The 12,346-nt window shown below is 46.4% G+C and overlaps 1 protein-coding gene across 3 annotated transcripts; it reads right to left on the minus strand.

Moving 5' to 3' along the window:
• Nucleotides 1–1,401: 1,401 nt before the first annotated feature.
• Nucleotides 1,402–7,673, minus strand: LOC4325506 (uncharacterized). 3 transcript variants are annotated; one of them, XR_010739371.1, is made up of 14 exons: nucleotides 7,404–7,673; nucleotides 5,003–5,173; nucleotides 4,664–4,908; nucleotides 4,211–4,414; nucleotides 3,999–4,091; nucleotides 3,832–3,923; nucleotides 3,402–3,743; nucleotides 3,202–3,264; nucleotides 3,065–3,127; nucleotides 2,903–2,971; nucleotides 2,736–2,822; nucleotides 2,088–2,207; nucleotides 1,750–1,995; nucleotides 1,402–1,663 (listed from the first exon to the last, which is right to left on the minus strand). XR_010739371.1 is itself a non-coding variant. In XM_066307474.1 (14 exons), the coding sequence occupies exons 7-14, from the start codon at nucleotides 3,615–3,617 to the stop codon at nucleotides 1,643–1,645; spliced, it is 885 nt and encodes a 294-aa protein (XP_066163571.1). In that variant the 5' UTR covers nucleotides 3,618–3,743; nucleotides 3,832–3,923; nucleotides 3,999–4,091; nucleotides 4,211–4,414; nucleotides 4,664–4,908; nucleotides 5,003–5,173; nucleotides 7,410–7,673; the 3' UTR covers nucleotides 1,402–1,642. The 3 variants fall into 3 exon arrangements, 2 of the variants coding, with proteins under 2 accessions (XP_066163571.1, XP_066163569.1); XM_066307474.1 differs by having other exon boundaries at nucleotides 7,410–7,673; XM_066307472.1 differs by lacking the exons at nucleotides 3,832–3,923; nucleotides 3,999–4,091; nucleotides 4,211–4,414; ... (1 more) ...; nucleotides 5,003–5,173; nucleotides 7,404–7,673 and having other exon boundaries at nucleotides 3,402–3,821.
• Between the last annotated feature and the right edge of the window lie 4,673 nt (nucleotides 7,674–12,346).

A 12,346-nucleotide genomic window follows, 5' to 3' on the forward strand; every position in this document is an offset into this window, starting at 1 on the left:
CAATTCAAGAACAAGGAGCTCATGAACATGTTCAAGAGGCTATGCAATCAGAACCAGGAGAAAAAATTCAATGAGCTTTGGAAGAGATTAGATGAGTTGACAGCCAAATGCAGTGATCAGCATGCAGCGGCTCCATCGACCACCGTTGCTGACCCTCCTCAAGCTCTTGGACCTCTCCCAACGGATAGTCCAACATTGGTTAGAAGAACTGGAGTGGAGATTCGGAAATTTTCTCAGTGGATTCTGCATGAACCAAAAGAGAAATGGGCCAAGGCGTATGACACAGGTGGTGCTAGATATGGAATAATGACAACAAATTTGGCAGAAGTTTACAACTGGGTGATGCGCGGTATCCGTGGACTCCCACTAGTTGGCATAGTGGAGTTCATTTTACATGGGACATGCAGGTATTTTAGGGATCGGTTTCAGGCAGTTCTTCCCTCTATACCGAACAACAGCATTTTATTCGGAACTTTCATGCAGAAAAAGCTAGAGGAGTTGCGTAAAAAGGCCATGAAACATCTAGCTCTAGTGCAAGGTACCCAACAGCACAGGTTTGAGATACTATGTCAAGATAAGGCAGGCAGGGGTATCTACCGCAAGAGAGTGAAGTAGGAATGTGTTCTCAAAGCCGATGGCACATGTCATTGCTCTTGTGCAAAGCCGAAGCTGCTCCACAGGCCATGCACCCATGTCATTGCTGCCGCAACGGAGTGTGGCATACCAGATGCAGTATATGTGTCACAGTACTTCAGTAAGCAAGCAGTATATCATACATGGAGTGGCGAGATTATGGGTTCGGCATAGCTGGGGAGTTCACAAAGACTAACGATGAAGTACTCAATATTCCTGACCCATCGAAGCTCCGAGGTAAGACTGGAAGGAGGAAGACTCGTCGCATCCGCAACGATATGGACGAGTCGGAGGCTGGCAGGGTGAAGCGTTGCAGCAAATGCGATGAACGTGGGCACACGTACAAGCATTGTCACTACGTCAGGATAGGCATTTAATAACATGATTTTGTGTTACTATATCCCTAAAAAGGTGTTACAATGGTCTATTGGAACACATCAGTAAACTGTTACTATAGACTATGTTACTATAGTTTAGTTTGTTGTAACACATTGGACCGTTCCTGTAGAAAAGAAAAGGTGTTACATTAGTGCTATAGCAACACGTATTTATGTGTTACCATACATCATAGTAACACCATTTTTCTAGTTGTACCAACACTGTTTGTAATTTGTTTTTTCACTTGTAGCAACATATTCTGTAACACCTTTTTTACATATTGCAACATAATTACAAAAGAACTGTAGTGCACTTTGTAATATTAATACATTTATTAAGAAAATGGTGTAATAAAGTAAATGCACATACACACAATAGGACAAATAATCATAAACGAAGTGATGTAACCATGATATTACTTTGCAATAAGAAAGTTTTGATGAGCACTCTAATTACATCATCCCAATTGAAAACAAACAAATTCAGAGTCATGTCCTTTGAAAAGGTAAATACATATTTCGAGCAACAAACTACTAGCAAAAAAATATAGAATATATCTAATCTTATGTAATCTTCATCAGCTCCATATCTTGTTGATTCCATCTTGATGTGATCCTAAAACATGAGAATTTTAACCATTGATCTTTTGAACCTACATAACAAATTTATATATTAGCATTTGCATTGCAAATATAGTATTCATCATATATATATTACATGAAGGTATTATGAGCATACACAAAATGAAGGCCAAGCAATCGACATTCCTTCATAATGGGCATCACCAATTGTCTTGCAGTGCTTTAGTGGCCTTACGAGCTCTTCATCTTCCTTAAGTGGATGATTGACAACCACTTTAGTGAACTCGTTACCAATCTCAACACCATCCACTTTGTCTCTTGGGTTACTACTCAAATAAGTAGCATATGCCACAGTTTCTTTGTTAGGATATTTTGCAGTCACCAAGATTATTGTGGTACCAACCTACAATAGAAATAATGTATTCATTAAGAAATATACAATAATTAATTGTTAAACAATAATTTAGTAGTACCATCTTTGTATGTTTTTACTACCTTCACTGAAGAAGAATGCACCCTATTTTGGGCCATGTGATGTGCAGTCTTCTTCTGAGTGTCCTGTTTTTCTGTAGTCTTTGCAAATTTCTCTAAATTTCGGTGCTTCTTTTTATTCATCTATGTTGAGACATAAGAAATTTTGTTACATTACAAAGAGGTCAGAACATATTGCATTATTACATAACTTTTGTACTTTGAACCCAACTCTGCACATTAATCTTATAATTAGGAAAAATGGAAGGACATGACATATAACAGTATTTAGATCATGTAAATGGTATATACAAACCAATAGCACAAATGAACAAGACCAACTTTATTAAGATATGACAAATTGCTTTTAATATCCTTTCATGTTTATCATTCGGTTGCCAACACTAAATGGCATAGATGAAGGGTCCAAAGCTAAACTTGAGCACTAGAAGCTACTACTTAATTTTCAGTTGATTAATGTCTATAAAAATATAGCAGTACTCCTTGAAAAGATTATGTTTATGTTTCACACAAATGATGCATTCACAGATGTAGCATTGCCTAACTAGGAGTTCTCCCAACAACGTGTTTATATTTCACTCTAATATCATAGTGAGATGAATAAAACACATTGAGAAACAAGTACAATTTTAATAGGCATTCAAGAACTACCTCCCACCGAAGATCATGAGCAAGGTGTGGCTGTGATGATGAATCATCTTGACATGGTGATCCTATGTTGTTATCAGCCTCCTGGTGCTGGTTCCATGATATATAATCCATGTAAAACCATATATAAATTGCATTGCACCATATGAATGAAAACAACAAATCCTAACCTTTTTGCCACAAAGATCCAGAATATTGTCATGGTGCATATTTTGCTGTTCCTCACATCTTCTTTTGTTCTATAGTGGAATGGACAATAAAAATTTACTATACATGCCAGTATGTGTATTGAGTGTTCAAATAAAATTTATCAATTAGAAACGACAAAATACCATTGATATATTTATTTGATTACTCATTGAGTCGTCTTGATCAGGTCTACTGCATCGAACCCTCTGTATGTGCACATATTTAAATATTGTTGCACAAAATATGGTGAGAAACATAGAATGCATTACTTTGACATTACCTTTCTATTAGTCCGTACTACTCCCTCTTCAATACCATCATCAAAAGTTCTCTGAGATGTTGCCTACAGCAATGAAATCAGGAAGGGGTAAGATTTTAGTGTGAATCACATAAATTTTTTATTTTACAAGCATCTACAAAAATGAAATCAGAAGTAGCTAAAAATTCAATGTTAAGGACAAAGGTATTTATAACGTTTACCATAGTTGGTTCACTATTCCCATTGCTTGTTCCTTTGTTTTCCAACTCCTCAATACGCTGACCCAGTGTTTTGACTAATTTTTTTAATTCCCCCACTTCCCCTCTAACATGTGTCTCTTCATCCGATGATGAGTCATTCACTGTAGTGATGTTTATGTTCTTGAGATGATGTGATGTACGACCATAAACCTGCTTAGGAACAGGAAGTAATCCCATTCCGTGCACTTGGCCAGGTTTTTCTTTGCCCAATACTTTATTTAGCGCATCACCTTCCCATGCAACTCTTCCTTGATCATTTTGTGCCAACTCTGGTTGTTCATCGATGAGGTTCTCCAATGTGACCTGCAAGTGAAAAAATATATGCCCACTGTACAAGGTAGATAACATACATATTAGATATTTATGGAAGGATTATGTGTATATGGCATACCACGTGTTGATTTTTATCTTTATCCTTTTTTTGTGAGTTGCTAAGTAAACCATTGCTCTATGTGGCTGCTTCTTATTTGGATCATCTTGTCTCTGAAAATGAAAGGTAATGTAAGAAAGTAAAGTGAACATGTATAGATGAATTTTGAACGAAACAAATTGGCTCACCAAGTCCTCAGACCAACGAGCATAACTCTTTGTCCCTGCTGAGTGAGGGTTCTGTAACATTGAACGACTTCTTTTGTTCTTTGCACTGAGGGCCTATTACAGAAGCAATGTAGTCTCATTGAGTTCACACTTCCAATGTTGTTTACGGTAGGAACAACAGTACAATATATGTCAATGAGACAATAGTACAGATTGTGGAGCAGATTTTTTACCTTTCCTTTTTTTGACTTCCAATATTTGATAAGTGGAATCCATTGGTCTTTTTCTACATCGTCTGGACAAAGCTTATACAGAGCAGAACGCTTCTTCTTTGGGTTAAAATATTTATCTTTTAGTGCAGCCTTGTATCGCCTCCAATCTCTTCCAATTGATTTCAGTATCCATTGAACGCATGATGGAGGGTATAGGAACTTTGTCTGAAATACATAGGAATAATGAGAGTAGAAGTATTTTAATTTGCATGATTACGTCAATGGTTAGGCAAGGGATAACAGCAAGTAAGAAAACTCAGCATTGAATATCTGTAAAATACATATAAACATTGAATCGAAAACATTCAGTTGCCATGGATATGAACAGATGCATCAATCTGAGAGTAGGCAAAAAGTAATGACTAGTAATACAAACAGAGCATTATACTTATGCTATTTTAGCGTTTGAGGTACCTGGACAAATTGTAGTATTGTTAAATCTCCTTCATCTGCTTTGATCTTTCTCCAGGTCATCTTATCTAATGGACAGTAAGCTCCATTTCTTGCTAATGTGCCCAAAAACTGTCCTAGCAATCCACCTTCATCCCCGATAGGTTGCCCTAATCTGTTGCATTTTACAACTATACGTTTCCCAGGTGGAAGATCCCAAACATATCGCAAGGTTGTCCCCTTGCGCTTCTTCACCTCTTCATCTTGTACTACAAAATTAATTGACATAAGGCTCACTAACTTTAGGTTAACCATATATATGCAATCACAAACTATTTGGGATTCAGGTAGTTAAAGTTTTACCAGGCATGTTGAGGGGCTCATCATCTTGCTGCTCAACATGAATCACCTCGTCTTCATATGGTAGAGGAGGCTCGACTTGTGGCAATGATTGTCCGCTGCTACTTCCCTCTCCATTTCCATGGTGACAGCTGCTATGTACTATGTTCAACCTTTTCTTTCTAGCCATTTTGCCTGCAAAATTGGCTTACTGTATTTCAAGAGCACGAATTAATCTATGTGTAAGTATGCTTGACTATACGGGAATATTGTACCAACTACAACTATCTCTGCACAAGGAGTAAAAGATTAGAAGACTATACAATTATAAGTGTAGTATATGCATGACAAAAATATAATGGATGTAGCACTTTCAGCTAGAGAAGAATCCAGAAAAGAACCAAACAAATAAATATTCCTTTTTCTCAGCACCTTCCATTCCCACAGTACTGGAAAGCAAATAAATCATCAATTGCTCTTAAATGTTAAAGCTAAAGCAGAGTGTAATATGGCAGCTACAAGAGAAAAGCTATAGGTTGACCGCCTCTACATGAAAATCATATGCTTTGCAGAAATTGGAAAACTACATCTATTGAAAACTTATGAATTGTTCAAAGAGATAACTATAAATTATAAATGGCTTAATATGATATAACTGTGTCGGTGACATGGGATCAGGAGTATCATGACTAGAGGTTTGAGGCAGACACAATCGCCCACGTGGCCTGGCACCCTCGGGGGACGTCGGGCCCGAGGGTGATGTGTTCGCCCTCCTCTTAGTCCCCCCGAGGGGGTCGGGCCGCACCCGCCTCAGCCCCGAGGGCCGAGGCGCCCCGACCCCTCGTGGGTTTTCGCTCCGCGTGTATGGGTTAGGTGAGCACAGTGGGGCTCACCTAACCACATTTATTGTGATTTGGCTGAGCGTGTCACGCCGCATGTAACGCAGTGCAGTGCACTCATTTATCCGGTCTGTGACCAGTCACAGACCGGTCAGATTGCGGGTTAGGTGGCGACAGGCGATCTGGCGCACGCCTCGCCCCATCCCGTCAGGACGAGGGCTTCTAGGCGCTCGTCCCCAGCTGGAGCTAGCGTGTTACCTCCCAGAGATGGCACGTTAGTCCTGGTCAGATATATGTCAGGCTTCATCCTAACCATTACAGGCAAGATGTTGTGTGAAGAAGGGCGAACATGTAGATTGCTAAGCTGACACGTGGTGGACAAGAATGACCGACGTGACTGGTCTGACTCCGGTCATGTCGACAGCAGACAGCCACGATTCCACGTCGCATCTGCTCCCGGCGAAAGTGGAGGTAGTTGTAGGCCATCCCATCAGAAGGTGACTCGGACGGCAACTATACAAATCTCCGTCCATTTATGAAAAGGTAGGGGAAGTCCTCACAAAAAAGAGGGAAATGGTGCATGTGGTATCCCCTTAAGATATAAAAGGAGGACCTTGCCCACTTAGAGAAGGGGGGGACTGGACTTTTCCAGATTAGGAACCCAGAACAAGGGAGAGGCTGGCTCATACTTTGTAGCTTCTTCATACGCGAATCCACCAAAACACAGGAGTAGGGTATTACGCTTCTCAGCGGCCTGAACCTGTATACATCGCCGGCGTCTTGTGTGCTTCCTGTCTCGCGAACCTTCCACAGATTGGGAGCTTAGAGTCTCACCCAGGGTCCCCGGCCGAACCGGCAAAGGGGGGCCAGCGCGGTCTCCCGGTGAGGAGCCCCACGCTCCGTCAAACTGGATGCATATAATTGAGCTTAAATGCGGTAAGTACTACTAAACTTTCAGTTAAGACAGGGGCACTATATTCATTATAGACAAGAACACACATATGACCTGCTTGTTTGGGTTTGGAAGTACAGCCAGAGATACGAGCATAACAAATTTTCAGTTCCACATGGTAGAGGTGGAGATAAAAGTGAGAATGAATGCAGTAACCTAAAATTGACTATTTCACACAAGAATCTTCCCCTGCTTCTGTACTTTGCATAAACTTTGATTATTAGTCGGAGCATACATTTTGATTCGGTACTTAGCATTATCAAGATATCTAAACAGGAATATTTTGCACACAACTAATTACATAGATCTGGCAACATAAATCCAATTAATTCATTTCACAATAATGTAATCAATGTCACTGAACATATGTCATTAACCTGTTCAGATTGTCTAGCAGATGCTACCACGGTTTATCAAATAACTGCATGTTTGATCAGAACTTCAATAATCATCAGTGGGAACTAATTTTGTTTCTTGTACAGAAATAAACATGGAATTTAGATGGTGGTACCGGTGCTTTTCATCGAACACATGGTGTATATAGCTCTAACAGAGAGCAAGCCATCCAGTTTTATTTAACCCTAGTTGATCTAACTCTCAGAAATAAGCATCAGGAATTTTAGAGAGAAGGTACACAAACTGTAGAGAGGAATCCTTTGGTTGAAATGTCGATTCCTGTGACCTGCCCTCACCAAGCGCAGGCGAAAAGGATGGGGTGGTTTGGATCTTCGAGTCTGCAGATTCCACAACTCAAGAAATAGGGGAGAGAGTCTCGAGAGATGGCCAGATGAGGGGGAGAGCCATGGCCGGAGGCCCTGCGCGGCTGAGCAGTTGAGAATGCGATCTTAGAGGAGGCGATGGAGGAGTGCTCTGGTGAGAGATAATGGGGAGCAGAAGACTGACTAACTGATTCCAGGTTGAATGGGGATTATATAGGGAGCTTATTCGTTGAGAGAGATGTGGAGAGAGATTAGCAGGTTTGTTATCTAATGTTGCGGTACTACTTGGAGGGAAAATTGAGTTTGGCGGGAAGTATTTGGAGGCAAACTACGCATGAAAAAACTCAAGGAATTTCCTTATTGAAAAAAAAAAGATACATCTCAATTTTTTTACAAAATTGGTTAATTACTACATTAGTAATTTTGTACCTTACTGATAAAAATTAAGGAAATTCCTTATGTGATTAACGTGATCCCCTAATGACTGTGTCCCTCTGCTAGCTCTCCCTTCATTTTTATTCAGCAGAATAATATTATTTTAAAAGGGTATCTATATCATATAATATGAAACTAATGGTTCTTTTTTTCCTATTCTTTTTACCCGATTGTTTTTTTTTTCATATCATATAATACAAAACTAAGGGGAGCCATGCATTGTACGGACAAATATGCTTTTAGTTTATCACATTTCTTAATAACACCGAGCCTCTAATTAGTAGGTACGGTCCAACGTTTATTATTGGTCAAACTTGATTTATAGGGTCCGATGCTAGGAGAATTTGTAGTGTTAACGTGTCGAGTGCGGCTTTCTAAAGATAGAACTAACAGCGACGCGTCGCTCTCGGGCTCTCTACTGTTGGTGTTGCCGGTGGCTGGCTTTCTAAAGACAAAGTGTCACGCCCCGAGCTAGTCCCGACTGGAATTAGCCCGTGACGCTCCAAATTAACCTGTTAATCGATACCAGTCCCAGGAAATAGTGCCGGTATCACAGGAAGATAGAATATCACAGCAACAGAGGTCTCTTTATTATAGAGTAGGAGTACAGTCATGTTGGGCTGCGGACAGATCCCGAGCTCACAACTGCATTACAAAAGGGAAACGGAAGCCAGGGCTTGGACCAAACAACACAGGCGCGACTTGGGAACTAGGCCGAAACCCTAAAACTCATCGTAACCGGCTTGTTCCTGGAAGAACTCCTCATCAGCAGGATCCGCTTCATCTTCTTCAGCAACTGGGGGGGTTATTTATATAGAGCAAGGGTGAGTACAGGAGTACTCAGCAAGCCAGGGGAAATAAGTGTTTAATGCAGGCTTCAAAGAAAGGCCGGTATTTTTGCAATTGATTTTATTTGAACTCTTTTCTGAAACAACTAAGTGAGTGCTTCTCAAACGACACGGTTGAGACAGTGCGTCCCGTCCGGTCGGAGTATGTGCAATGTATCAGTCTTTACATCTTAAAACAAGGTTGGCACCCGGCCAACAGCTTTTCAACGGCCACCCGGGCCAACAACTTTTCAAACGGCCACCCGGGCCAACAACTTTTCAAACGGCCACCCGGGCCTAGCTGATCCCGTCAGCTACAGATTTTTCAAACATTGAACCTCTTTTCACAACAGCAATTTCACAAGCAGTAGTCAAACAAAACTACGCTAGGAATCACCTCACATCCGCCCATGACCGTGGGCACGGCTGTTCGAACAGTTTGTTAACCTCTGCAGAGGGGGTACACTTTACCCACACGACATTACTAACCCGGATCACCCAGCCCGTGGGGATCAGCCACGTCGGGAGACCTCCAAGCTTTCATGACAAGGCATTTCCAAAGCCGACACAGGTTTACCATATGCCGACGAGAGGGGTCCCAGACCAACAACAGGTTAGGTCCCAGACCATACTGTGCCAGGAAGCCCAGGGGTCCTCCCCGACACCACCCCGGCGAATCCACATGTCTCTCGGCATCAAGGCTCCCCTGATAAGCTAGTTACTCAGCCAGGGGTGTCCCATTCCACCCATGTGGTCGTACTTGTCTTATGTTTGGATGAAATTCCAAGGAAACGGTCTTTAAGTGCAAGAGCGGGAAACCGTACACCCGGTACGTTTCCCGGTCCGCGGTTTTGAAAAATCATTTAGTTCGCAAGCACCGACCCAGGTGTCGGGTTTTCCAAGTCTTTTGTAAAACTCCAGTTTTACCCAAGTTGTTTTTCAGATTTTAAGTTTGAAGGCGACCGTCGATACTCGCACAGAGTGCACGAATATCGAGGCGCGACTGGGTGGTTACAAGGGGACATGGTATAACAATTAACAAAGGAAGGATCAAATGCAACAAATTAGGTAGGTCTGCCAATCTGCCTTGCAGACGGGACAACAGATTATGTGCGATCCTATCAATGCATAATATTTTTCAAGCAACATAATTAAATTTCAAATATAGGCTCAAGATGTTCAAAGGTGGCTTGCCTTGCTCGAGATCTGGAGCTTGATCCTCGAAATCCTCGCACTGCGGGTCTTCGGGCTCCGAAACTACACGCGAAACGGGACAACTCAACAAACGGCGAAAAAATAAGGCCCTATTAATGACCTCTAAGCGTGCCATTAGATAGATCTCGAGATTTGGGAAATTTTGGAAGTTGAACGGAGTCAATCGGATTTACAGTTGGGAAGATATTGAATTTCTAAGATTATTGGATTTTTGGTCTGAAGGAAAAAGGATTTATTTAAACCCTTTTGGAAAAAGAAAAGGAAGGAGGGAGGGATTATAGACTTTTCCTCGGACGGCTAGGGCGCGGCCCAAGGGAAAAGGAGCGGACCGGCCGACCTAAATGGGCCGGCCGGCCCAAGGCGGCCCAAGTGCGCGCGCGCGGGAGGAGAGGAGAGAGAGGGCCGGTGGACCGGGCTCACCACGCGCGGTCCCGGGTGGGACCCGCTTGTCAGCGGCTCGGCTCACCGTGCGGAGGGAGCACGCGGCGCACGCGCGCGGGCGGGGGAGGGACACGGTGCACGCGCGCGGTTTGCGGTGGACGCGGGTGCGGCGGGCCCACGCACAGCCTCACGGCTCGCGGTGGAACGCGTGCACGGGGAGGGACTGACCGGGGTCGGCCCGACCCGGTCTAGGCTGAGCTGGCGCCGACGTGGCGCCTACGTGGCTGCCACGCGGGCCGGCGGGAGGTAGACGACGACCCGGCCGCGAATGGACGGCGGGCGGCGGCGGCGAGCGGCGGAGCGAACCACGGCGATACGGGCAAAAGCGAGCACACCGGGCGGTTGTTCGTGATGAGGGGAGACGAGCCAACGGCTCGGATTCGCCGGAGGGAGCTTGACGGCGGCGAATCGCAGCGGCGACAACCGGCGGGGAGGGAAGAGGGAAACGGCGACGAGGCCACGAGGGGTCGATTCCCGGCGGTGAGAGCATCTACGCGGCTTCGGGAACTCGATGCTAGCGTCGGATTGGACGGAGCTACGCCGAGCGAGGCTGGCGACGAGCGGGTGCTATGGAGCTCGAGCGGCGACGGCGGCGAGCACGCGGCGAGCGACGACAACGGTCGGGGCGGCGCCGGCTAACTACGGGGAGTCTACTCGGGCTACTACCGAAAGCTAGGGGGAGGAGATGGAGCGAGGAGGAAGAACGGAGGGAGACACTACCGTGCGGGACGGGGCGCTGTGACGAGAGGCCGACGGCGCGGGAGTAATCTCTCCGGCCTCGGGCCGGGGAAGAGGAAGGAGAGGGCGCGGCCGAAGTCCCCTTCCGCGTCCTTGCTCGTGCCAACTCCTCCGACACGCGCAACAACGAACGGCGACGGCGAACAGAGCACGGGGGCGGCGGCAATGGCACGGAGGCGAAAACGAGGGAGATTGGAGGGGAAGGAGCTGGGGTTTAAATGGGCAGCAATGTCGGTTTGGGAACCAACTTGCGCGGTCAAGGGCGCGAGCTGGCGCTCGGCGGTCGCGGCCAAAGCGGCGACAGGGAGGATGACGCCGGCGGGGGAAAAGGGGAAAAGGAGGGGGGGGAAAGGGGCTTGTCCCCTTGCCTCTTCGGGAAAAGGAGGAGGGAGCGGGGGCGTCGCGGCAGAGGGAGGAGGGAGGCTCTGCCTCCGTCCCTTGGAGGCTAGTGCGGGAGTGGCGGGACCGAGGCGGTGACGACGGCGATGACGGCGGGGCGGTTTGGAGCGGCGCGACGACACGGGCGACAGGCGCGGGCTGGCGCGGCACAGGGTGACGGCAGCGGTGACCAGGCGGTCGGCCACTCGGCACGCGCGCGCGGGAAACAACGGGAGGGCGCGGCGGATGGAGAGGCGCGGCTCGGGCACGCGCGCTGGCTGCGGGGCCGAGCGGCTGCAGGCGCGGCAGGGCTGCGGGGCCGAGCGGCTGCAGGCGCGGCAGGGCAGCGGGGCCGGGCGGCGCAGACGGCGCAGTCACGACGCGGGCGACGACCACGCGGGCGCGAGCGCAAACGACGCGCGGGGAGCGGCAGCGGGGGAGCGGGGAGAAGGGCTCGGCTCGGCGCGGGCGGCTCACGCGCAGGCGCGGCAGAGCGAGGAGAAGGGAAGGGGGCGCTCGGCGCGGCTCTCGCGCACGCGCGCGCGGCGCGCGGGCGAGGCGGAGCGGAGCTGAGCGGGGGGAAAAGCGGAGCGCGCCGGGGAGGGGAGAGGGCGAGAGAGAGAGAGAGAGAGAGGGAGCGCCCGGGAGAGGGAGAGAGGGAGATGGGCCGAGCGAGATTCGGCCCATCGACCCGGGGGAGGCAAAATAGACTTTTGCGGAGGAATTTGATTTGGAAGGATTTGGATTCGGATTTGAACTCGACGATAGATCGGGGATTGAGATCTTGAGATGGCACGGACACTAGACAACAAGCAAAGAAACAG

Source organism: Oryza sativa, chromosome 1 (assembly GCF_034140825.1).
Source record: "Oryza sativa Japonica Group chromosome 1, ASM3414082v1".
NCBI lineage: Eukaryota > Viridiplantae > Streptophyta > Magnoliopsida > Poales > Poaceae > Oryza > Oryza sativa.

Coding starts and splice junctions, on each gene's coding strand:
- LOC4325506 (XM_066307472.1), bottom strand. CDS start 3,788: ATGTTATCTACCTTGTACAGTGGGCATATATTTTTTCACTTGCAGGTC. Junction 1,996..2,087: donor TGCATTCTTCTTCAGTGAAG/GTAGTAAAAACA, acceptor TTTCTATTGTAG/GTTGGTACCACAATAATCTT. Junction 1,664..1,749: donor TTGCTTGGCCTTCATTTTGT/GTATGCTCATAA, acceptor TTTGTTATGTAG/GTTCAAAAGATCAATGGTTA.